This window comes from Syngnathus scovelli, chromosome 12 (assembly GCF_024217435.2).
Source record: "Syngnathus scovelli strain Florida chromosome 12, RoL_Ssco_1.2, whole genome shotgun sequence".
Lineage (NCBI taxonomy): Eukaryota > Metazoa > Chordata > Actinopteri > Syngnathiformes > Syngnathidae > Syngnathus > Syngnathus scovelli.
In genome coordinates, this window is record NC_090858.1 from 9,994,665 (window position 1) to 10,020,078 (window position 25,414).

The following is a 25,414-nucleotide window of genomic DNA, read 5'->3' on the forward strand; positions in this document are numbered from 1 at the left end:
AAGACAAGGAAAAAAAAGGTGTCACATCCTGAAAGAAAGAATAAAAAGTTGAAAGAAGTGTAATGATCATGCACTCATTATCTTTAATTTAGCTTTAGAAGCACTTTCCTGGACCTATTTACATGTGAAAATTGACACACAAGCCACAAACACACCACACACATTAAACAACTGCTCCTGAGTAGCTTTAAAGACACTCTACAAAGATGACAAACCACAGAGCTGCATTTGTATGCTTAATAGTAAATGGACTGCATTTATTAAGTCCATTTTTCACCACAGCCTTACAATGTTACGTCACACAAACTGTATTCATACACTGACAGGGACATTTGAGGACTACTGCCTTGAGCTTGTTCTAAAGCCATTCATTTATTTTTTTTACTAAATTGAACTTCCAGTCTCGGTCCATTTACCATAGAATACCCTATGATTGAATTCGGGTAGCTTTCACCCAAACCGACCCTGACTTTTTATAACCAGCATGGAAATCATTATATATGGAATTACTCATTTATTAAGGATTTTTGTTCAAACCATGTCCTTATGAAAGTCTTTCCTTGTAAAGAATGGCTTGTTAGTTCCTAGGTAATTGGACACTAAGTCTGGTCAATAAAAATCTGCTACATAGTACTAATTTTTCATAATTCTGCACTCTTTCACTGAACCGCAAGCAAGAAATACGAGCAAATGTGCATACCAATCTTCATCTTAAGAAACGTACAAAGAGCTCTGTTCATTAAATAAGCCACGAATTAAAGGAAAATGCATGATTCAATCATCTGGCCACAGAATTAGATCATGTTCTATGACATCATGTTGGACCGCTTGTAGCTGTTGACTTTATCCAGCTATTGCGGAAGTCAAATCAGAGGATTTAACATCCTGGGAATATGTCTGCGCATTCACATTCTGTAGCTTCACGTCCTTTAGTGTGATCGTATAAACAGATCGTGGCCCTGACTGATACAAGCCTGACTGTATTGCTTACCTTATTATTATTATGTCATGGAAAGCCTGGATATTTCAGAAGAGAGTCAAGAATAATAATGCAGAACTTGAAGATGTATCAATCAAGTCAAACAGATATTCTACCATACTAGGTACCGTATGACCTATTTCAAGAGAATACTGCAGTTGATTTAGTACAGTTTAGTTGTGCTGCTTATATCACAATAAATGAAATATTTCTATGTGAAGCTGTAAGGAAAATGGCTACACGTTATATATTTCACTGCCACAAACATTGCAAAGCGAATCATCATGCCTACAAAATACCAAACAACAGTTGGTTTTAGCAGTTGTTGTTAACTCAGAGCTATTCTACAGTTGGGTAGTTCTCCCAACAACAGACGGACAGACACCACCTGTGCTGGCCATAAAGCTGTGAAACACACCACTAAGCAAATGTGCCATTGCAGGGTCAGATGGATGACGCAATGTGTGCAAACGCTAACAGGTGGGATGATATAGGCCAAGCTTTTATAACAAACAGGCAGCATATACTGATTCAAAATAAAATATTTACTGAGTGCCTCAAGAAGAAGCACTGATGCATTCTCTTTTCTGAGGAATTACAATTGATTACCGTATTTTCCTCACTATAAGGCGCACCTTCAATGAATGGCCCATGTTAAAACTTTGTCCATATATAAGGCGCACCGGATTATAAAGCGCACCTTCAATTAATGGCCCATTTTAAAATGTTGTCCATATATAAGATATATACATATGGCCCGCGGGCTGGACTTTGGACACGCCTGCTGTAGTGGCTCAATATTCGTCCATATATAAGGCGCACCTGATTATAAGGCGCGCTGTCGGCTTTTGAGAAAATTGGAGGTTTTTAGGTGCGCCTTATAGTGCGGAAAATACGGTACTGATTTAAAATAAACTATCTACTGAGTGCCCCAAGAAGAAGCACTGAGGCATTGTCTTTTCTGAGGAATTACAATTAATTAAATGTAACATTGCAAAGTCTGCACAGTCGGGCCTGAACCAAAATTCAAACCCGGGACCTCAGACATGGCAACCACGAGGACAATGCGCTTGCCCACCAAGACCCGAATTTTGATCTCCAACCCAGAAGCTCAGAACTGAGAAGCAGACAGGCCAACCAGCTTTGTTCCAGTCTAACCGTTCTTTCATGCGTAACATCTACAATGTCTGCTGGAATACATTGCGGTTTTTCCATGACCCTTTTTAGCTTCTTAATATACTTAAGATGAACTTGTGTTAGCAATAACAGTGTGTGAATGCCTCAGTATCATTTCCCATATCATTCAGATAAATGAGACTTACGTGTGAACGGGTCAAACGTAATGCAAGTGACCCAGACATGATTGTCGTGTTTGCCACATCCAAAAACTTTTGGGACCTCTTCCAGACAATAACATCATCTAACTGTAATTGTGTAATATCAACAGTGTGAGAAAGTACTGCTGTGTGGACAGGTTTGGGAAATTTGAGCGATCACGGTTTGTATAAGCTTCTTTGTGTGTATTTAAGCAGTCACGACTGAGAAGCCTCTTTATTTATGTAGACTCGTCTCATTCACCTTAGATCTTAGTGGAACTCTTTTTTTTTTTTTTTTTTACTTGTGTCCTTCTTTTGTATGTAATCACCTATGAGAGTTCAAAGTAGCAGCTTTTGGCAGCTGTCGCTTTGCACAGTCTGGCCATTGTCCATGACAAGCAGCTGGCATGGGGACAAAATGCCTGCACACAACGAATCCTTCAAAGAGGATCAAACTGGGTCGTGATGCAAGCAGGTCTGCAGCAGCTGTAATATGTTCTCTCTTCACCATAATCCTCGGACAAGTCTAAACTTTCACTATTTTAACATTTGAAAGCAGGTAGATCAGTCTCAACCCAACCCTCTGTAATATAATGCTTTATAAAATTAAAGTGCAACTATCATACTATATTTTTTAATGTCTTTAAATTGCTGTTTTAATGATTCCAAAATGGCAAATAAAAGTGCTACTTTATGTTTATTCTAATGAATTCATTGAACCGCATGCAAAAAAATTGCAGACATGAATACCAAACCTAATAAAGTCAGTTGTTCATTTAATTAGCCCATTAGACCAAAAGGAAAATGTATGTGGTAATCCTAAACAACGAGAGCAATGTTAGAAAAATGCTACAACACTGATTGGAATAAGTACGGCACAACCAATATGAACCTTCTCTGATGTTAAAAAAACATGGTTATAAAATCTAGAATAATTTGTACTCTATTACTGACAGCTTAATGATTAATGGTCTATATTTCAGGCGTTTTTTTTTTTTATGGATAGCTGCAGTGGAATGCTGAAAAAAATTGTGATCCAACTGGAGCTTCTGCTCATGTTATTTGCCCGATATTAGAAGACGTGTCATGTTACAGCGACAACAGTTGAAGCACAGGAACTGCATGCTGCAAAACCTTGGAGCAAGGATTAATTGGTGGGCGCCCTCTATCGATTGTGATGAGAGACAGCTTTTCCATAACACTTTTTGCCACATTTTCATTATTATTTGAATATTTTTATGACGTTTTTTTTTTTTTTTAGTATTTTTATTATAGACCCTGTAAAGTGAATTTAGATTTTTTTTCTAAATATATTATACAGCGATGTTTTTAAACATGTATTATTAAACTTGGATACACACTTCCTAAGTCTAAAAAAATGATAATTACCTCAAATTATGTTATTATTAATAACTGATGGTATTCACCCATGCGAAGACAATCTTGTTAAGGATTTTTGAGGTGGGAAACATTTTAATGTCAAAATGAAACACTATTCCTAGAAAACTTTGCAAGTGTTTACATTTTCATATTTTCTACACAATTACTAGGAAATCACAATGCCCCATAACTTAAAAAAAATAAAATAATTTAGAACAGGTCCACGAGCTCTTCACTTGTCCCGTTCTTGGGGTCACTAACGACCAATACATTTGGGAAGCCAGATACGTGCAAGACAGCGATCTCCTGCTCCTGGGAGGGGAATAGTGGAGGCTGATATAAATATGAAACTGAAGACATGATCCACCATTGTTAGCTTTCTCAATGGCGGAGGGGAATTTGGGCAATGGAACAAAATGAACCATCTTGGAGAATCTGTCAACCACAGTCAATATGAGTATGTTTCCAAAAGAGGGAGGCTAATCAGTGATGAAATCAATCGACAAGTTCCCACCTATCAATTGATTTCATCACTGGTCTGCCTCCCTCCGGGAAAGCGCTCGAAAACACCTCCCCTAAATAGTGATATTCACGAGGAATCAAAGAGAGATCAGGAGGTGAATTCTCTGATGCGATTGTTAATCCACATTACTACAGAGATTAATTGTTCAAGAGTCTCAGGTTCATCTCGGGAAGCCATCTGATTTTGAAGCTCCTCAGACAGTCCGTAAATTAAAGTCTGCAGCTGATTGAGAGTCCTGACGTATTAGCTGGATTAATGAAAGGCTGATCGAAAACTCTTTGCAGCTCCTCAGAAAATGAAGCAAATGATTCCAAGATTTCTGACTTTGATTCCCATAAGGCGTTGGCCCATCTTCCTGCTCTTCCCCGAAGCAAGTTGATGACATAGGCCAACTTTGAGCCATCGTCCAAATATGCACTTGCTTGTTGCTAAAAAAACAGGGAGCACTTTAACAGGAACCAGCCGCAAGCTCCTACATCCCCGAAATATTGTTCAGGCGATGGGATGTTGGGCTCCCAGTGAGGGAAAAAAGCTGTTGTCAGTGAGTTGGTATCTCCCAGATTAGAGATGCGGGGCTGAGCAGGTGATGAAATCAGTAATGGGACGCTGGACGCCATCTGTGCGGCTATTGAGTTCACGATGGTGCAAAGGTTCTGAATAGAGTCCACAACAGTCTTCAGAAGATGCTCACGTTGACCGAGTAATGGTCCTTGGTGCCTCACGGCTCGGTGAATTGGGTCTTCTGAGTCTGCTGGGTCCATGATGGTCAGTACGTACTGTCACGTTTAATGCAGGATTTGGACCTAGAAGCAGACAGTAGACATGAGTGGGAAACCAGTCTTTATGTACAAAATTTCAAAGTAACAACAAAAACGTAGAAGGCGTAGAAGGTAAACATTTCTGACAAAGTGTAACTGAGTAACTCAAGTATATATTATAGTATATATTACTGATTTATTTACTTATGTATTATTATTATTATTTATTTATGTATTTTTTTGTTTGTTGGTTTATATTTTGTTTGTTTGTTGTATGGACTTATATGTGGCACTTTAGAGTGTTATTTGTTTTGTTTTTTTTTGTTTTTTGTTTTGGATATTCGAAATAAAGATATCAATCAATCAATCAACATATAGAGAAAATGATGTATCTAATCCTATGTGAACAAATAAGGAACTATGTCATTAACATAACTATGCGACCAAATAAATGACCTACAGTCATAAAGGACAAAGCCACTAACACAGTAGTTCTTAACCTGGGTTCCATCAAACCCTAGGAGTTCGGTGAGTCGGTCTTAGGGGTGCGGCAGAGCTCCACTGTGGAGGTCCGAACATACCTGCTTTATTGTGTAAATTTATGATAGGCAACAGCAGAAGTCACACTGATTTGCAGGTGTGTAATTTGTTGTGAGTTGTGTTGGTTTTGTTTTTTGAACAAGGTGATGTTCATGCATGGCTCATTTTGTGCACCAGTAAAAAAAAAAATGTCTTGAATTTGAAAAAAATAATTTTATTTTCCATTAAAGAGGGGTTTGGTGACTGTGCATATGAAACTAGTGGGGTTAACCACTGCACTATGACAGTGTCGCCCCCATCTGGTGCCTTACCAGGCTTATGATAGTGATGACAGTCATGATATGAATACATTATTTACATAAGCAGGCAGTAGATGCCCTACTTTTCCTTCTACGGAAGCGAACTGGTCAGTCCTGCAATGCACGTTGAACAATTAACATTCCTAGACGCCGTGCCTTACCAGAAAAAAACCGGAACTGTAAGTGGTGTCCGTCACATGACTGCCATGAGCGTGACAGTTGAGTCGTGAATGAGGCGATAGGGGGCGCACTCGCTCCCTTGCCGACACGTCACAGCGTCCCTTCAAGGGGCTCCCTTGCCTGCCTTGCTGCCAGTGTTCAAAATCATCAGTGAACCACCTCCGACTCTTCTCCAAGGTAGCTAGCTATGCTAAACATACTAACATGAGAACTTATTGGCTGTCGTGGCGTGCACTCACCAACCTGGTGTTTTATCCAAATAAACGTCGCTGTTATAACTCTTGTCATTTTCTAGTCCTGCATGCGCTAAATAAGGTAGCGTAGATTAGCTTTAGCCTAGCTTACTCGCCAAGTCTCATACTATCGCTTGACTGCGGAACAAGATAACATTAAGATCGTCTATGTTGGTTGTGACAACCTCGCTGTCTTTTACAGATATGACGGTAAAAACGTCCTGTTAAACCTAACTAGCTGGTGGATGAAGCTGTGGGAAGGTGTTATGGCTCTGCCCCACTGAGTCTAATGTTGATGTTCCTAAATCAGACACATGATCGCTTATGACACTTTGGATTGTGAACCCATTTCACCACCTCTCAAGTGGTGGTTATACTTAAACCTTCTGCAGAAGACAACATGCCGTTGTGCAAACCCAGCCTTGCTTCTAATGTATGTACAGACATGTGTGTATTGTATAATACACAGCACAGCATCTACAGTATGTTTGATAAAGTAAAATAATCGTAGTTTAGATCTGGTGTTACCCCTCTGATAGGGGGGCTCAAAATAGATAGGGTCGCGTAGGGATGTATTTTTAAGAGCAAACAAAGGTTGGGGGTCAACAAGAAAGTGGGTCATTAAACAGAGTGGGGGCTGCAAAATGTTTTGCTCGCATGGGCCTATATTGTTAAATATTCGGTCTCTAATACTGAGTATTAGATCATAAAAGCAAGAATGTGTTTCTTATCAACTCCCCTCCCAAACTATTCATTCATGGTGTTGCGAGTGGAAGTGTGCTGCACTTCTTTGTCCTCCATTAAATGAGACCAAAGAATGTCAGAGACCTGTTATTAGCACCCATAGGAACTTTTTTCAATTGTGCAAAAATGCATGATATGTCAAATACACACAAATAATACTGTTCTGGACAAAATTAGGTTATGGTAAATGGACTACACTTTGCGATTTATCTACTATTTTGTTGCACAACCTTTTCAGGCTAAACCTTTTCAGATTAACATTACCAGCAAACGAGTTCTGTAAGTCATTGAGACTTGCAAGAATTTTGACCCACTTCTCATGAGCAAACTGCTTCGGCTGGCTCACATTTTAAGGGCGTATTCGCCTGTCTGCAATTTTCGGCACCTTGCACAGATATTCGGTAACATTTAGATCTACTATCCTAGGAAGTCACTTCAGAATAGTCATAGGTTTTGTTCTTTGCTGTTCGTGGATGGTTTTAGCGGAGAAGCACATTTTGCTCTTAGATTATTGAGATTTGTGATCATAAATTTCAGAATGATTATAGTCATGATACTTTGATTACTGTGAGCATAATTACGTGATCAGATGCGGTGGAAATGTACATCACAACAGCCAATTAGAGTTGACATTTTCCTGCCCTACCTTTTTTTTGCAAGTTTTAATTTAAAGTTAGATTTTTTTCCCCCTCCTTTTGTGCTGTATCGCCCTGCTCCACTTGATCTTCATATTTCATATTATGCTCCACAGATCCAAGACACCCTGTGCAAGAGCCAGCCCAAGAACATAATCAAGCTTCTTCCATGTTTCACTACGGTAGTATTTTTTTTTTTTTATGCCTCCATTTAGTCTCTGTAAAAAAAAAAAAAAATACCAAAAAACCTGTTATGCATTTTGCCAAATTCCAGTCCCACCAGTTGTAACTATTTTCTTTCTTTGGAAGGGAATCAACAATTTTGTTCAAGGTTTTTTTTTTTTTTTTTTTCCTCCCCCCTCCAAAGTTGGAAACAACTTTCATTGACGTTGGGTGACTTGAGAGTTGTTCACATTTCAAAACAAATACATGTCTTATAAGAAATAATCTAATGTGATTTTTTTTCCAGACCTAAGATGCACAGGTAATGTTTGAAGTACAATTTTTAACTTGTCTTGATGAAATGAGGAGTTAAGCTAGTCCAGGAAATGTTCTTTAGTTATCACCAGAGTTTTTTTAAATATTTTTTTAAACTCCTCTTTTTGTGTTCACAGGTTTAATGGTGGCAATTGGTCTGATGGTGATGAAGTGATTGACTACGCAGAGGTGCAGGCGAGTGGAATGTTGCGCTGGTCGGTCCACCTTGAAGGAGGGCCACGGAGAGTCAATCATGCCGCAGTGGCCGTGGGGCACAAGGTCTACACCTTTGGGGGCTACTGCTCCGGCGAAGACTATGAGACGCTCCGTCAGATCGATGTGCATGTTTTCAACACTGGTAAGTTAGAATGGATAAACGCAAGGCTTCCATTTAAGTCAACAAGTGCAAATAGTCAAGTTTGCATTGAAATGTCTTGTGTTGCTGCTATGTTAAATTTTTTTCATGACCTTTAAAAATGTCATACTGAAGTAAATGTACAGAATGTGCTTGCTTGAGAAGTTGCCTACATTTTGCATCACTTTTTATTACTATTCGTTTTAGTCAGCCTCCACTTGGTTAGAATTTATAAATAATTGTTCACAAAACAATAGAGGTGACAACAACCTGGGTTTTGCAGTTGCAGTTACTGAGCATTCATATTAGGAGTGTGCCAAAAGATCAGAGCAAGCAAACCTTCCTGAAGATGCTTATGCTCATTTGAATTGGAGATGAGAACATCTCAGCTGTTGTTTCCTGATTTCATCAGGTTGCATGCTCTCCGAGACTTCCCTTTGGTGTCAGTTCCGCAGCAGTGCCTACTGTCACGCCGTTTTACCTTTTGATTGATTTTTAAAAATATTTCCCCCCCCCTTCTGTCAGCTGCAAATGAGTAATTGGTGAAATATTATCCAGCAAGACAAACAGAAATGAAACAGTTCAGGAAAATGTATCCACAAACCAATCATCTGGGAATGTAAGAGAGGTCTAAACTTGCCCGCATTGCGTTACCATTTTATTAATTCCTTGACAATTTAATGCCATAGTGTCCATGCGCTGGATGAACTTGCCCCCAGTGAGGCCATTGGGACATGAGCGGGCTCGTGAAGTGCCATACATGCGTTATGGTCACACGGCGGTGCTACTGGATGAGACCATCTACTTGTGGGGGGGGCGCAATGACACCGAAGGGGCCTGCAATGTGCTGTATGCATTCGACGTCAGTAAGTAGAGAATGCTCACAATATATCTACAAACCTTTCTGCATTGATAGTCTGGCACTTCTTTAAGCGGAATAATCATCATATTCAATTTTCTTGTACTTAAAATATATAAGATATATACACATAGGTGTAAATTAGGGTTGGAATGGTTCACAAAATCCACATTTTTCTCTTACTTGGCAAAGGAAGTTTTGTTTAACAAATGTTTAAAACAAGTAGTTTATAGGTGCAATGGTTAATTGCTAATCAATTAGCAAAATAATTGATAAATTTCACATTGTCGAAATCCTGTAGTTGAATTTCAGCCTCTCACCCAACAGTAAATATACTCAAATTTGTGCAGTCCCCCCCAAAAGGAGACTGATGATCTTTCAGGTGAATCAAAATACAACATCAGCTGGGATAGACTCCAGCTCGCCTACGACACTCATGAGAATAAAAAGAATAGAAAATTTGAGCTTGCGTTGTTTGTGGTATATTTTTGTTAAGACTGTTTTACAGGCTATCCTTTAATTGAACCCACTATTGAAGACTCCAATGCAGATATTTATTTCTTGCTATATAATACAACTAGGCCAAAATAGCACGTGTAACACACGCACCAAATCTCTGCTTACTTTTTACCAGAGGTTTGATGTCAAGTACTGACAATTAATTCAAGCCATCCCTGTTCTCTAGATACCCACAGATGGTTCACACCCAATATTTCTGGGGCCGTTCCAGGGGCAAGAGATGGCCACTCGGCCTGTGTACTCTTGAAGGCGATGTATATATTTGGAGGTTACGAGCAGCTGGTGAGTCTTTGTCCTGTTTCCTTCTGGGTAATGGAAAAAAATATGTCGCGAAAGATAGGAGTTGTCCAGTAACTCCACTTGGAAAAACTACATACATGAAGATCGATGAGGGGGGTGTCAGGTCTAAGTACCATCAGACATTATTTTACACACTGAAAGAAGAGGAGAAGACAACCAGTATTCTTTTTGCTCGCGAGGAAAATTACGTAGAAGGCCCAGTTACAGACCTCCACCAATTCTGAGCTCCTCTTCCACTATCTCCTCTTTTTATTTTGGTTGCCCTGGTTACAAAAGGCGTTGCTACACTAAAGGGGGGGGAGATTGTAGCTGTAGCAACGTAGATTAGCTAACTAACGAATGTTGTGTGGTGCGAGGCCTTGGCCGATTCGTGACCCCAGCAATGCAGAGTCTGTCCTTAGTTGGTTGGCAGCCTTGTCCTCGGCTGCGATCTCCAAACGTGCTGGGTGCCGTGTCCCTGTAAAACAATGCTCTAGACTTTCTTAAGTTTCACACAACAATAATAATAAGTAAATAATCAGATACCTCTCGTGCAAACACTCCAACAAACATTAAGTAAATGTGAGATAACTTGCATGAAGTCTACTTAAGCAAACGTTGAGTAAATATGGGATAACTTATGTGCAACTACTTCAACATGTAATGTCTTTTCTGTAACACTTTATATCAAAGAAAAACTGTCCCGGTCAACAACAATTTATGAATACAAACTACAAGGTTTATTAAGAGAAAGAACTTCAAAGAACAAAGGTGTTCTGTTCATAACTAGTGAGGGCCTCTCACAGGTAAGAAAGGAAGGGACTCTAAGAACACCCCGGAACTAGACAGAGATCTTTGTTTAAGCAAATATATGAGGCCTCCGGTTCAGGCCGACCAGCGCTTCTGCAAAAACAATTATTCCAACAGGGGGGAAAAGATTAATATGCAGTGTTCCAATGTGTTATCTTAGAAAGTATTCAGATGGTGACTAATATACGTATATGTGTGCTTTAGACTTGTTGGCAAATTGAGTTTAGTATGAATTTTTGGTAACCACGCTGGTCTAGTGAAAATTCAAGTATTTAATTCCTTTCATGTCCTGCTCTCTAGGCTGATTGCTTCTCCAATGATATCCACAAGCTGGACACCACTACCATGCATTGGTCTTTAATTGATACCATGGTAAGTTTAACAAAATATACGTATATATTTTTTTTTAATCTTTAATTGAAAAGAAGGGAAATGTTAGCTCATCCAGCAAGGCTTAATTCATTCACTCCTGCAATGATCTCTAGTTTTCAGGATCATACGCATTCTAACTAGAGGATGCAAATGTTTTAAAAGGCCAACCACACAATTTAGAACTTTTTATTAGTGTCCAGTGCATGGAGTACCTCTGCAATAAACACTATCATTAAATCAGCATCTTATATTCTACAGCACATCTGCCATGTGCACAATTATTTAGAATTATTAAAGTAAAGTTCTACTTGTTGATTTTACATCAATTAAACATGACATGTTTTTATTCATGCTGAGTGCACATATTTGACTCTTATTAAGGGTTATTGTATGCTGTGTTATTCATCTTACCGATTTACCATCCATTTGATTGCAATCACTTTCAGTTAAAATTCCATAAAACTGGATTTATTTTTCTTTTGATTACTCTATTCCAACTGCAAAATAACAGCGTTCCGCCCTGGCACTCTGGTTGTTTCTTTTAAGAGCGTCCGCTAGGTGTCACAATTTCCCTTCATGTCTCATCTCAGTGTAAAGATAACAACAGTGTGATGTGGGGTCAAAAGATATGAAATCTTATTTGTGATCATTCCGTTATTTTGATTTGTTTGTTTTTATTTATTTATTTTTAAACAAATGCACTCTATTTTTTCCTTTTAGGGCATTCCAGCAAGCTGGCGAGACTTCCACTCAGCAACCATCATTGGTACAAAAATGTTTGTATTTGGAGGGCGAGGAGACCATTTTGGTCCATTCCACTCCCACAATGAGATCTACTGCAACCAGATAGAAGTTTTTGATACGCAGACCAATACCTGGCTGAGCAGCCCCGCAACACAGCTCTCACCTGATGGACGAAGAAGTCACTCAGCTTGTAAGGAACTCATTCAACTTGCACTGCACTGCCATTTAGCTTCAAATCTTGATATTCATCCCAGCGAGTTATGTTATATATGCAAATGTTATTAATCTTCATGCTCAATGGTTAATATAATCTCTCATTCTTGTCCATGTGCATATGTAGTTTGCTACAAGGGAGAGCTGTACATATTTGGAGGATACAATGCCAATATGGACCAGCACTTCAATGATCTCTGGAAATTCAGTCCAGGTGAATGCTTTTTACATCTCTCAGTTGCTCTTTCCCTTGTGCCCTGTGATTGGCTGGCAACCAGTTAAGAGTGCGCCACGCCTACTCCCCATATACTGCTGCGATAGGCTCCAGCACACCCCCGTGAGGATGAGCTGTTCAGAAAATAAATGGGTTTTATTCCATTATCAATCTGGGATAAATCTTTGTTCTAATGTTCAGTGCAGTCAACCAATCTAATGTTTTGCCAAGCATGTGTGTATGTTGTATCTCCCAAAGCACGGTCTCCCTCAGGATTTGTTTTATCCCTATATACCAGGATGGCGAAATGTTTGCAGGCAGTTCAGGGCTAATATAGTAAATATATTAAAATATTCAATAAATAAGAAGACACTTCAAACAAACTTAAGAATATGTTTATGGACATATTTTGAAATATTCATAAGTCCTCCTAATTTGAACCACAACTATCCTCAAAGTTAAAGTGAACGGTTTTCAGAAGAATTATCAAGAGTTTTACACTTCAAACGGCTGACTTGTGGATATGCCTGGTTATATGTTTTTGCTCTATGGCAGGGGTCACCAACATAGTGCCCACAGGCTCCCAAGAATCTCATAAGTAGATCTATAGAAGTATTGCCTAATGATTTTATTCTGTTTCCTAAATATTGTGAGATGTAATTAGCGTGATCAATGTCTTCGCTTATTTTTCAGGAATGCGTACCAAACTGGTAGGTAGCCCTTCCCAAAAATTGATCTCAGCTTGAAAAAGGTTGGTGACCCCTGATCACCTAATTAGGGCAACCAATAATGAGTTTTATAATAGATACATTTGTTGATTATTTGTTGATTAATCAATGAATGGGGAAAAACATAACAAAGCAGAAACATTTTCTAAATGGAAAGTGCAGAAAATGCACTAATATTAGTAATGATTTAGTTGATTGTTTGGGATGTAACATGTTAGAAAATAGACACAATTATTGATCATTGTTTTGCAAAGCAAAGTTAAAAAAAAAAAAAAAATTAGGTCTGAATTCATGGAAGACTACGGAAATTTGAGAATATTCTCTGGCAGAAATGTATTGATAAAATGACTATCGATTCATTTGATGATTGATTAGTTGTCGATTAATCGTTGGAACTGTAGTATGCATTTTTTAAGTTGCATTAAAGAAAGTAAAATCTTCACGGTTAATGTAGTTCAGAAAGCACTGAATATCAGTGAACGGGTTTGTATGTATAACATGTCAATACGGTACTGTATGCATCTTTTTATCCCCAAATAATCAACATCATTATCAACGTGTGTTTGTGCAGAAGCCTTTTTATGGACAAAAATAGAACCCAAGGGGAAAGGCCCATGTCCTCGGAGACGTCAGTGCTGCTGCATGGTTGGAGATCGAATCATCCTCTTTGGAGGAACCAGGTAAAGCAAAAAAAGATTTAAATAGTTTGTCACATACAGTAGATACAGCTTTGCATGTTAGGCACTGATTAGTCAAGCTTTGATACACAACTACTCGCCGTATTTATTGACATTCTCAAGTAAGACAGATTAGTTTAACTTCTAATTTAAATCATGATCAAATTTAGAGGAAGGACTGCTCTCTCTTCCCTACATGCCAATGTGATGGTCTGGCTCCTGTAGACGATCGCCTGGGATGATTTCATTGGTGGTCATAAGGCAGTAATGATAACTGACTGGTACCTGCTAAGGTGCCACTGTGCTGTTTCTAGGCCAGTAGCCAGCGGACTAATGAGGTAACTAACGGCTTTTAGATGGCCCAGCATAGTTGGGACCTGGGCTATTGTTATCACAAAGCTGAGTTATCAGTCAAAACCCCACTGGGAAAACCTGATAGTGCAGATGGGAAGGTTGCGGATAAGAGTCCTCTCAGCCCCACTACGTCTACAGGCCCGAAATCCTTCAGACCTCAAATCATGATAACTCAGTCTGGATGGCCTCTGTATCATAGGTTTAATTACAGTACAAATAATATTACTTCCACACATGGACAAAATTGTTGGTTCCCCTCTGTTAATGAAAGAAAACGCCACAATTTTCACAAAAATAATTTGCAACTGACTGAAGTAATAAAATGTTGATGACGTTTCAACTCCTTCCACTGTTCATGTAAGATTGAGATCGGTTCTTGGTTAAAACCACACCTAAAGTATTCAGTGATTATCAGAGCTACATTCTTTTAACCGCAGTACAGTAATGATCGATAACTGCACTGCTCTGGGATCTTATCAAAATTGAGAAAACTTTTTTTTTTCGGTTTCTCAGTGTCAAACTGTGTTTCATTTAGATATTGTAAGCATTGCAAATTTTGGCAGCAATTTAGGTCAGAAAATGTCCCGAAATGTGTTACTTGTATTACTTTGAATTCGTTTAAGCCTTGGGAAGGTGCTACTTTTAAGTTCTCTTGTTCTTAAAAAAATAATTTCCATCTGTTGCCTAAAATTTATAATCATAAAATTATCACGGGTTTATAGTGAGGCATTTTTGCAGTATGAGAAGCACATTTTTCCGAATGGCTTTATTCAGATAAGTAACAGCAGACTAAAGATGTTGACAATAATCTGTGTTTGATTTTTTTTTTAATTTTTTTTTTTATATACCTTAAATACAATGTAATCTTAAATGTTGAATATAATCTGTTCCGAGATGCTGGGCAATATCCAGTTTGATGATTTGAGGAGAAAAAATCCTAACAGGACCTAATAGAAAGTTGCACCGTCCCATGATAAAACGTTTATTAAATGTACAAGCCATATTTGAACATGTTTTTAATGGTGACGTAAGTGTACAAATAAGGTCTTCATTTTACATTTGTTGAACAGCAAAACACTAAACTTAAATCGCAAATGAGTAATCAGTCACGTTTTTTTAAGCACCATTAAAAAAAAGTGTAATGTTACACTTTAAATTCACAGGACACTACTCTAAGCAAAATCATTTTGAAGTGAACCAGAAATACTGATCACTAATGAAAACCATTTTATGATAAATAATGTACCTTGTGTTTTTGTGTCTTGTAAAGTTATCCTGCCTCCAATTTGTGTTGTACAGTCAAACATACTTAAACATTGTTTTGTTTCCCCTGGATATCCATATCCCCAGGATTAGCCCATAGTGGATTTCACAGGGACTCGATTTCCTGTTGAGAACAAACTGGGCTTGAGTTGGTAAAATTCATCAGTCAGTGTGGTTAGAATCACCAGAACAATGAAAGTAACAACACACTAACTCCACAATCTTCAAATCAATGGTCTTCTCAATTTAGTCCACTTGGCTGGCCCAAACCACTGTTTTTGTTACTATCCACATAGGTTAAGATTCCTGTCACAAATTGACCACACATTTCTATTGACTGGCATTTCATGTTTGTTTAGATGAGCACCTGTAAGCTTCTTACGCACAGGAACTCCCATAAGAACGAGTACACACTGTGGTAAGACGCACAAATGCTCACTAAGTGGCTTCTAAGTAGTTTGTTTTCTTATTATTATTACTTCCTTTATTTTTTTATTTGCAATCAAGATTGCCCATCCGTGTTAATTTGCACTACAATATCTTTTTTTAAATGTTTTTATTTTTACTTTAAACTATTCTGTTATAAAGGGGCCTGGTTCGTGTGTTTGTTTTTACATGACCTAACAACAGGAGGGCAGTTAACAGGCCTAAAAAGTTATTGGTATCTGTCTTTATGCAGCTGACGAATGCTTGCACAGGCCCCATGAATTATGCGCCGGACACGTTGCTTGTGTTCTTTTGTGAGTCTGCTCATTTGGTCGGTCGGCCCAAGGAAATTGTGTTCAAATTTATGGCTCACATTTTGTTTTCCTGGGTTGGTTGTCCTTTCAGACTGATCTTGAACAGAGCCCCTCTGTTGATATTTATTCTCAGTCTTAGATTTGTGTTGGCAATTATTTATTGCTTTAGTGAAGTACAATAAAACCCCGGAACTCCCAAATCGCCCAGCTTTCAAAGGCATTTTGATGTGTGAAATGATCAGTCTGAGCTAAATGCAGCAGGTGAGTAAGATGTATAGGATATAAAAATTGGTTTTAGACAAAACGATCATTAATACCGATTGTTCTGTATAGGATGTAAAAATTGGTTTTAGACAAAAAGATCATTGATACAGCTTATTCAGAGTCCATGTGTCATTTTTGCACAGGAATTGACCCAATTTATAGCATGCTTCACAAATGGAGTGTACACATTGCTTAAGGGTAAATGGCTGGATAGTTTTGGCAGCCTAGAGTGCCACTTACGTTAGTGTAAATTGGCATGCTGAGCTCCAGAGAGGCGCGAAATTCTGCCCCATCACTGATTTATGACCTGAGGGAGCATTCTTTCTCACGGAGTGCAATTTGATCTGCCCTTACCACCTCTGCTACACTCATTTGCCGAGACCTGCTCATTGCCCCACGAAGGACGACCCATGCATGACTAACTCCACCTGCACTGACCTTCACCTACCAAAGCAATTAACTGCATACCCTGCAAAGTGAAACATCCAATATCTCTGAGCTCCATGCAAGTCACTGAACATACTCCAGCTTTATAAATTATCTTGTTTAGCTTTAAGTGGCACAGCTAAGATGAGTGCACAACATTCTATGGGAATGGTAAATTGCTCAATTATTTTTAAGGTTGGGAACTGGGCATCGTTTGAGGGGTATAGTGGGACAAGGACGTAACAGATTGGCACACTGTGAGCAGACAGATTCCAAGCTGTTTGGGAGAATCTACTGCTTGTCATAATAAACTGTATTTGTACCATAATATAGATATAAAATCTTGTTTGACATAATCTCTAAGTTTTTATTATTATTGCAATTGATTCATCCAACAGTACTACACTAACAAATATTGTAATTAGTTCAAAATATTACTAACGTCTTATATTTCTTTTAAAATGTAAAGCATTCCCAAGTGCAGTGACTTGAGATTAAATGCAGTGTTGTTTCAACACCTTTGTAGTTCCTTTTGTTTAAAAAGTAGTATTTTAATAAAGCCTTTAATTGTAGTGTAGAAGCTGTTTTGTAAATTTCAAACCAATCTTGCCAAATTGAATTTATTCTTAAAGCAAATCATTTTCATTACTGAATAAGGTAAGCAGTCTACAAAATGGTTGAGATGTTTGGTGGTATAGAAGTCATAGTTTTCAAGTTGTTGGCCCATGTGTCTAGCTCGAGAGACTGTGTGGTTTCTTACGACTCGTTTCGAGGGAGACCACATAGCAGGTAATCTCACTGGTAGCCAAAACATCCCAACACAAAACCTCTTGTTTATTCCACCAAAATCTCACCATGATATTTAATCTGGGTGGAATTTGACTTGTGAATTTAAAACAGCAATTTGCTGAGCCAGTGATTTTCTACCTTGTCCACTGATCTTGTTTTGCCGATCAGGAGGTCAAAAGTCTGGTGCCTCGATATCACCTATAATACCATTTAGCACCTTATCAATGGCGGAAAGGGCTGCTGTTATGATAGTCCAGCTGGCTAAAGTGTAGCTTATCACCACTGAACCTGATAGTTTCAATTTTAGACTAAACACTACGTTGGACTTTGCCAGTTGATTATTGAACCTTTTTTTTTTTTTTTTTTTGTCCTTTCCTACTGTATTTTATATAATGCTAATGACACCTTATACATTTTAACTTTGAATTTATGGTCAATCCCTTGTACATCGTTGTCCATTGCAGCTACACTTGTCGTATTCCATTTTAAGACATGCTACGGAGACGCTTGGCTCCACGCAAACACGATGATCAATTCTTCAGTTATACACATGTTGTCATTATCCCTTTAGTGTCAAAGGGTAGGTTGCAGAGGTTTCCTTTTAGGAATTGACAGTCGGCTTTTGTGTGTGTTTCATATGGCTGAGATAAAACTTGTCAAACAGCGAGGTGACCTGAGATGGATTTGGGGCATCTCGCACGTGCGGTACAAGACCTTTGGGCAGCACAGCAATTCGGTGATTTACCCTTCAAAGACATTACCATGCTAGTATTTCATCTCCATCTTAACCCTCCTTAACCCACCAACAGCCTGTATACGTTATGGTGTCATAGGGGTGAGTGCTCCACGGCAGCTCAAATAAACAACCTGCATAGGTGACAATCTGTAATGTCATTCAAGTAAAATGACATGTAAAATAAAAGTCGAACATTGGATTCAATATTCCTGTCATGGTATTTTGTGGCAAATGTGCTCTGAAGAACAATGATTCATTTATTACATATTTAAATATTTTAGTTTTGACCAATTGTGACTAGAAGAAAAGATTTCTATAACTCAAGGTTTAAAGGCATCACATATGGTTTGCGATCAACCATAAAAAGACAACCTGTTTCTGCTGTTCATTATTCAGTATTACAGCATCATCTTGAGTATCCTGCGCCATTTGGCCTTGACACCCATTTTATGAATTGCAGCTGGATAATGTGGCAAGAGTTTTAAAACTTTAATATGCCACCTCTACCACCTCCTATAGATTGTAACCAGCTGTGTTACGCCCAAAATAGTAATTCATGTCTTCCTTCTTTCCATCAGCTCCAAGTTTGTGTCGGTGTAATGTGATTAAAAAAAAAAAAAAACAACCCTGCAAAGAGAAGCACAATAAATAAATGTGTGAATGGGCCAGTTTGCACTTTTGCTCCATTTGAAAGGCAAATTAGATTTGTAATCAAATCTTAGAATTTGACATTTAGATATAATTAGCAACTGGCATTGTCTAATCTGAAGACAGGCATCTTCAGGAGCCAGAAGTAGTTAGTGTCTCACTCTCATCATGGGGCTACAGGTCTTAATCCAACATCCAGCCACCACTCAGGAGGGGGCACAGATATGTTGGTAAGACTTGGTGAGACAGCAAAGATTAAGGCAGAAAAAAATGGATGAGAATCTAACAATGAGTGATAACAATTGGATTGACGAAACCGTCGTTTACTGTTTCTCAAGAATCCACTATGCCATTTTAAAATAGGTAAGCAAAGGAAGCTTAATTAACATCACCAACCGTCAGCAGTCCGATGTAAAATTTGGATACACGCATAGTTGTGCCTACAACCAGTGCATCACGCATCTAGGTTCAGAAGTGGGACTCAAAATGCAGATTTTGCTTTATGACGGAATCTGTATCCCAGTGTTGATTAATTTTTGCCATAATTTTTACTAGAACCATCTGTTCCCCCTGTAAATTCATTTGTTTTTTTTCTTCTTCTCTAAAAGGCTTACAAAACTAATTAAAAGTGTCTGTTCAACCTGATAAGGTGTTTCACAGGAAGTTGTAGTGTGTGCGATAAGTTCCTGTGAGCTAGATGGTCCCGAAGGAGCAAAGTTCAATAGGATGTTGTAGCGAAAGGAACAGGATGAAGATCGTATCATTCCAAGAATGAGGATATCGCCAATGAAATGACTCAAAACACTCCAACAGATCATCAGCGGTAACTTTCCCAACCAACACTTGGCATTTCTTGCTGGTGTTTTTACAACACGGTTTGGCATTTACATGGACGAATTCCCAATCTGGAATCCTCCTTGGCTCAGTAATGTTCCCTCATTAGTTTTAGCACAGTAGTTGATTTTCTACTGTTTCAGTGGCCTACTTTCAAAGATAATTAGGTGGAGACGTCAGCGCTTTACTAGAGAAGACGGCAATTGGGTGATTAGACACCCTCAATGAGTGTTGTTTGAAATAGCAACCACTGTTGTCTTAGTGGGGGAGTATCGCTCTGGCTTCTTTTAGACTGGGAACCAGCGTTGTTGCGGGGTCGGGACAACCAACTTTCACACGTAGTGATACTTTGCTGATCGAGTAACAAAGTGAACCATCAAACACCAGGACGCCACATAAAGTCAAACACTGTGACTTTCCCGCTTCCATCAACTCCCCCTTTTCCTTCCCTTACTTCTAAGATCTTTTTGGCTCGTTTTACAAAGAGCAATAAAACATTAATGTGCTGCTGGATTTCACACCCAGGCTAATATTGTCCATGAGTAGGCGAGAAAGTTGTGTCCCAGCAATATAGTTGTCATTTCTCTTGATGATCTTAAGGCATTTTCTTATCTGTACCTTTTTCACGCATCAGCATCCAAAGCTGACACTCTCTCGCTGTGTGAGTTGTTGACAGCGAGTGCGCTGCATTGTGTTCTCGAGACAGTGGAGTTACTTATGCTACTGTTGGTGTCATTCCAACATGTTCAACTTTTCATAACCTTTAACAACAAATGTTGAGGCACTGACAAGAATTAAAAACTCAACAAACAAATTGAGTTGCCAACAGCACGTATGATGATTATGTCACAATAATTGGTTTTGCTTCCTGAACTACTGAACCCTTAATGGCTCAGGCGTATTTTTCTCTTTTACAAACTATTCTACTTGTCTCTTGGGCTCATTAGTTTAGCACATTATGATAGCAGTTTGGCAATTATCAACCATTTGTAATGCACAATAGAACACGTTATAAATCACAATTTGTTTTAAAATGTACAAAATCAAAGCGGGCATGTAAATTGCTAACTTAATCTGTTTCTTTCTACAGCAACTAGATACTACTAGCAACTAAGATAGGTGAAAATAATCCTCCATTATCTGGTGCTATTGAATCGGTCTGCACTTTTACAAGCCTGCTTCTTCTTGTCTTACGTGCAGTGCCCATTACTTGAGTTCGGTATGTCACATAGATTCCCTCCATCTAGTTTTCTGTGGTATTTTCTTTACCAACATTCCTGCTACCCCTAAACCAGTGGTGTCAAACTTATTTTTTTCGCGGGCCCCATTGTAGTCATAGCTTCTTTCGGAGGGCCATTATGACTGTCAACCCAAATCAATGTATGTACCTCATATTATTTACAGTAAAAGCTACAAAACAAAGTGACAAATAACTCATTTTCAAATCAGACAAGTAAAAACTGGTCAAATATTTAAAAAAATATTAAATATTATTAAAAGTGAAGACAATTTGCAATTCTAGTAATGACGCAAATTTGATGCACAATTTGTCTTCGCGGGCCACATAAAATGATGTGGTGGGCCATATCTGGCCCCTGGGCCTTGAGTTTGACACCTGTGCCCTAAACCTTTTAGGCATGACACGTGAGTGATGTGACTGCCAGTCGGCCTATATGAAGGACGGGAAGCAAAGATAAGAGTCACCGGTGTTCCGATGATGGGACGGGGTTGTTGAAGGTATTCGATTGAAGGCTCTCTATAAGCCTGGGTGGATCACCTTTTTTTGGGGAAGGGGGCGTAATGACTTCCACAGCTGGCCCTCTGGGACGACTGTGCTCGTGCTCTGCTCCTCTCCTGGCTGCTTTAAGCCTCAAACATGTTTGTTTGGGGAAGATTAGGAGTGTAAACCCCTTACAACATCCTGAACACGCAGCGAGAGGGAGACGCGGTGGCGGAGACAGCGGGAAAGAGAAATAGAGATTGATGAGTTGGAAGGGTGTGGGGGATCCTCAAACTATTTAATCAACTCCCAAGTAGGGATGTACTGGTCCCATGTTTTCTCTCCTTTAATGTACGGGTGTGTGGTATAAAAAGGATGTTCAATAGAAGGTATGAATTTGCCAGAAAATAGATTTGGACCCTACTGGCCAATCATGATGATGTATGTTGATTACATCTGAATCTCCCTTTGTCCTCACTACTCAAGTGTGTCAGAAATGCCCCAATTTTAGTCCTATTGCCCGCCACGATAGAAAGTATGTTTAGAGTATCTGCTTTATTTTTGTGTTCTTAAAGACGTCAGTTATTGCGACTGATGTTTGGAGTTTTGGACTAATTTGTATTATGGGGAATAAAATGGCAAGTTGGAGAGCTGCTTAATGTTACTGCTGAGTGTTCATTGTGACTTCTGAAATCTGATTAGTCAAATTGAATGCACTTGATTTCTTTATGATTGTAAATGAATCGGTGACGTCACGGATAAATGAATGCATTACAACAAAATAAATACCATTGTATTGTTTTCATTTAAAATATCAGCAGTATTATTTCTTGTTTGCACTAGTTTGAATCAGGTGCTAACTTTTAATTCCGACTTGAGAGGTGTCCAATAAATCAAATTTGTTTTATTGTTATTTATTTTATCAGTTTAGTTTCTCTTCTCTTGGCAGTGATGCACCGAGTGTGTTACAGGTGTGTTTGCATATGTGCATGTTGCCATGGCAGGAAACAGATGTGCAGTGATATGAACGGCAGCACATGTCTGGGAGGCTATCTGTATGGGCCAGCCTGTCTTACTGCACTGCTCGACTTCCTGTGGGCTTAAAATCAAGCTGGCCGTGATAAGGAGAGCTGAACGATGTGTCACCAGCACACCTTTTTTTTTTTTTTTTTTTTAATCGTCTGTAATTTTTTTTTGGTTAACAGTGATAAAATGTGCAAAGAAGTTGAATTAAATTACGTTCCAGTTTGTAATGCAGTTTGTGGAGCAGAAGGTGATGCTGCCCTGTGTTAATTTCTTTCTCTTTGATAACTACAAGCTATTTTCTTGTTGCAGTCCCTGTCCTGAGCAAGGAATGGGTGATGAATTTGACCTCATGGATCATTCAGACCTCTACATCTTAGATTTCTGTGAGTATCTCTGTCACCCATCGCTTTCCCCCCCACATATTTCCAAACTGATGTAGAGGGGCATTGTCTGTTAAATCTTTGGGACCTCTGCAGACAAAAGCCAGTTTGGTGAGCAAGATTGATTTTATTTTAAGGGATCGGCCAATTATCTGTCCCCCAAAATTAAGGAAATCGGGGCCCATTCTGATCCTGGGCGATCGGTCGATCGGTGCGCCCCTTGTGTGTACATATGTACGTATATGTTCCCTCTTTTAGCCTGAAGACAGACATATGGCCGTTGAAGTGTAAGCCAACTCCAAAGTACAAGCTCTATACAAGCTTCTGCTTCATATATACATTCATCTTAGATGATACGCATCCTCTGCATCACTTTAATAGCATTTAGATGAACATGATGAACAGTCCTTATACAGCATTCACGCCACTCAAGCCTATTCCATTATCAGCAGTGCAATACAAATGGCTTTACTGTGGTTGACAGGTAATGAGTTGTTTAGCACATCATGACACCAAGAGTTGTTTCTTCTATTCTCCTTACTCTGCCTTCAGCATCATTTGAGTACATTCTGAGCTGAATGCAGATTTGCCTGAGCTCCTCTGGGATTGTGTGAAGTGAAGTGTTTGAAGTAGTTGCACTTTGTGGTTTGATTGCGACTGTAGCTCTTATGGTTCACCCACCTCGTTGAGACGGATTGTTTTCGAAGTGGTTGAATTTGTTGATAGTCAACGTAAAGTACGTGTTTTTATAAACAAGGACAGAGTTTCACAAGGAACCATTGCAGTGGTGTTTGCTGGTCTTTGCAACACTGCACATACTAGGTCACTTTTATGGGACGATGGCCCTGATCACCTGGGACCTCCCCGTACACAGAAGAATTCCCAAAAAGACATAAAATACAATTGAAAGTTTCAAATATATTCCAAGAAGGTTCCATCTGTACACAATTAGGAAAACAGGCCTCACCTGAATTTCTGCACTTAAAATGAAAATTATCTATTTAATTAATTTAAGTTGAGTCTAAATCTAAATCGACTTTCTTCCTGTTCTCAGGTGAAGGTCCTTGATTAAATTCTTTCGTGCTCACAGCCTATATATGTCATAACACATTCAGTTGCTATGCGATTTTGTCCAGAATGAATGGTGTGGGTGTTTTCTGTATAGCTAGGCACATTTGATTATGTTAATGCCTCATTCAGTTTTCACACAAGCCTCATGTTATTATGTGGTACACTTTATAACTTGAACAATGTGATTTTCATAACATAGATCTAACTGCTTTTAATTATGTGACGTGGCTCTGTTCTAAATTGTGTTTCACTAATGTCTCTATCCTATGACTCATCCCTCTTTTCTTTTTTTCAGGTCCTAATTTGAAAACATTATGCAAAATAGCTGTAATTCAGTACCGTCTGGAGCAGTCGGGCCTCCCGCATGATATCAGGTCTGACAAACATCCTGTTCTTAAACACATGCTACTTATTAAATTGTCCTTGTTGTTCTTCTGTGCTTTGCCATTGTCTAAAGAGACATGGACATTAAAACTGAATTCAATTTTGTCACTTGACGTCGTTTCTCTTGCATCATCACTACCACCTTGCAGTTCTTTTTAAAGTTCAGAGTTTTTTTTAACCTAAAGTTTCTTTTGTGTGCGTATATGTGTGAGAGAGACGTTGTGAGGTTATAAAATTCTGATAAATTCCCGGTACTCTTCAATGAAATCTCCTGCCCCTGTGCCAATCCAACACATACACACACGCACAACACAAAAAAACGAACAAAGCCATTGAGAGGGACGGAGTGTTGAAACCAGAGCCAGTGATAACAATCTGGAGCTCAACCTCTGACCTGTCATCAGGTCAGTACTAGACCTTGTTGTCAGACACTGCTCCCGGTTCTCATATTACATCATAGCCTCCCCTCATCCAACTGATGTCACACACCATTAATTACAACTGCTTTGTATTTTAGGGCTGTCACGTGTTCTTATTTAATTTCATCAAAATGTGAAAAGGAATGTGGTCAGTTGTCTCAGCTTGGATGAAAATTGATGTTGTATCTTGACCATTGTACAAAGGTTCCCCTGATTCTTTCTGTGACACCGCTTGACATCAAATGACGCAAACGTTATTAATATTATTTTTCAATTCATTTCATTATTAAGTTGTTATCTTCATCATTGATTTTAGAAGTCTCTTTCTTTTCCGTCCAGGTGGGAACTGTCTGCCATGACCACCAACAGCAACATCAGCAGGCCAATCGTCTCCCCCCATGGCTGAAAGATAGCTGAATATGAAGCAGAAGCATATTTCTTTTCTGCCATGTCCACTTGAGCATGGATGAACTGTTTTGTCAAACACAGATCTGTGCTGGATTTAATTTCATTTATCCAAAAATGT

The 25,414-nt window shown here is 38.9% G+C and overlaps 1 protein-coding gene across 3 annotated transcripts; it reads left to right on the plus strand.

Moving 5' to 3' along the window:
- The first annotated feature begins 6,005 nt into the window (after nt 1–6,005).
- On the plus strand, nt 6,006–25,413 carry klhdc3 (kelch domain containing 3). Of its 3 annotated transcripts, XM_049736616.1 has the most exons (12): nt 6,006–6,152; nt 7,704–7,769; nt 8,202–8,422; nt 9,109–9,285; nt 9,964–10,079; nt 11,187–11,258; nt 11,979–12,192; nt 12,343–12,429; nt 13,729–13,837; nt 22,944–23,017; nt 24,381–24,459; nt 25,228–25,413. In XM_049736616.1, exons 3-12 carry the CDS (start codon nt 8,269–8,271, stop codon nt 25,292–25,294), a joined length of 1,149 nt encoding a protein of 382 aa, XP_049592573.1. In that variant the 5' UTR covers nt 6,006–6,152; nt 7,704–7,769; nt 8,202–8,268; the 3' UTR covers nt 25,295–25,413. The 3 variants fall into 3 exon arrangements, with proteins under 3 accessions (XP_049592573.1, XP_049592576.1, XP_049592575.1); XM_049736618.1 differs by lacking the exon at nt 7,704–7,769 and having other exon boundaries at nt 6,030–6,152; XM_049736619.1 differs by lacking the exons at nt 22,944–23,017; nt 24,381–24,459; nt 25,228–25,413 and adding an exon at nt 14,005–14,528.
- The last annotated feature ends 1 nt before the right edge of the window (nt 25,414 follows it).

Bases quoted from the DNA above. Each gene is read 5' to 3' on its own strand.
- klhdc3 (XM_049736616.1), top strand. From the start codon at position 8,269: ATGTTGCGCTGGTCGGTCCACCTTGAAGGAGGGCCACGGAGAGTCAAT. The intron at 8,423-9,108 runs GTAAGTTAGAAT...TTAATGCCATAG, and splicing joins TGTGCATGTTTTCAACACTG to TGTCCATGCGCTGGATGAAC. The intron at 9,286-9,963 runs GTAAGTAGAGAA...CCTGTTCTCTAG, and splicing joins GCTGTATGCATTCGACGTCA to ATACCCACAGATGGTTCACA.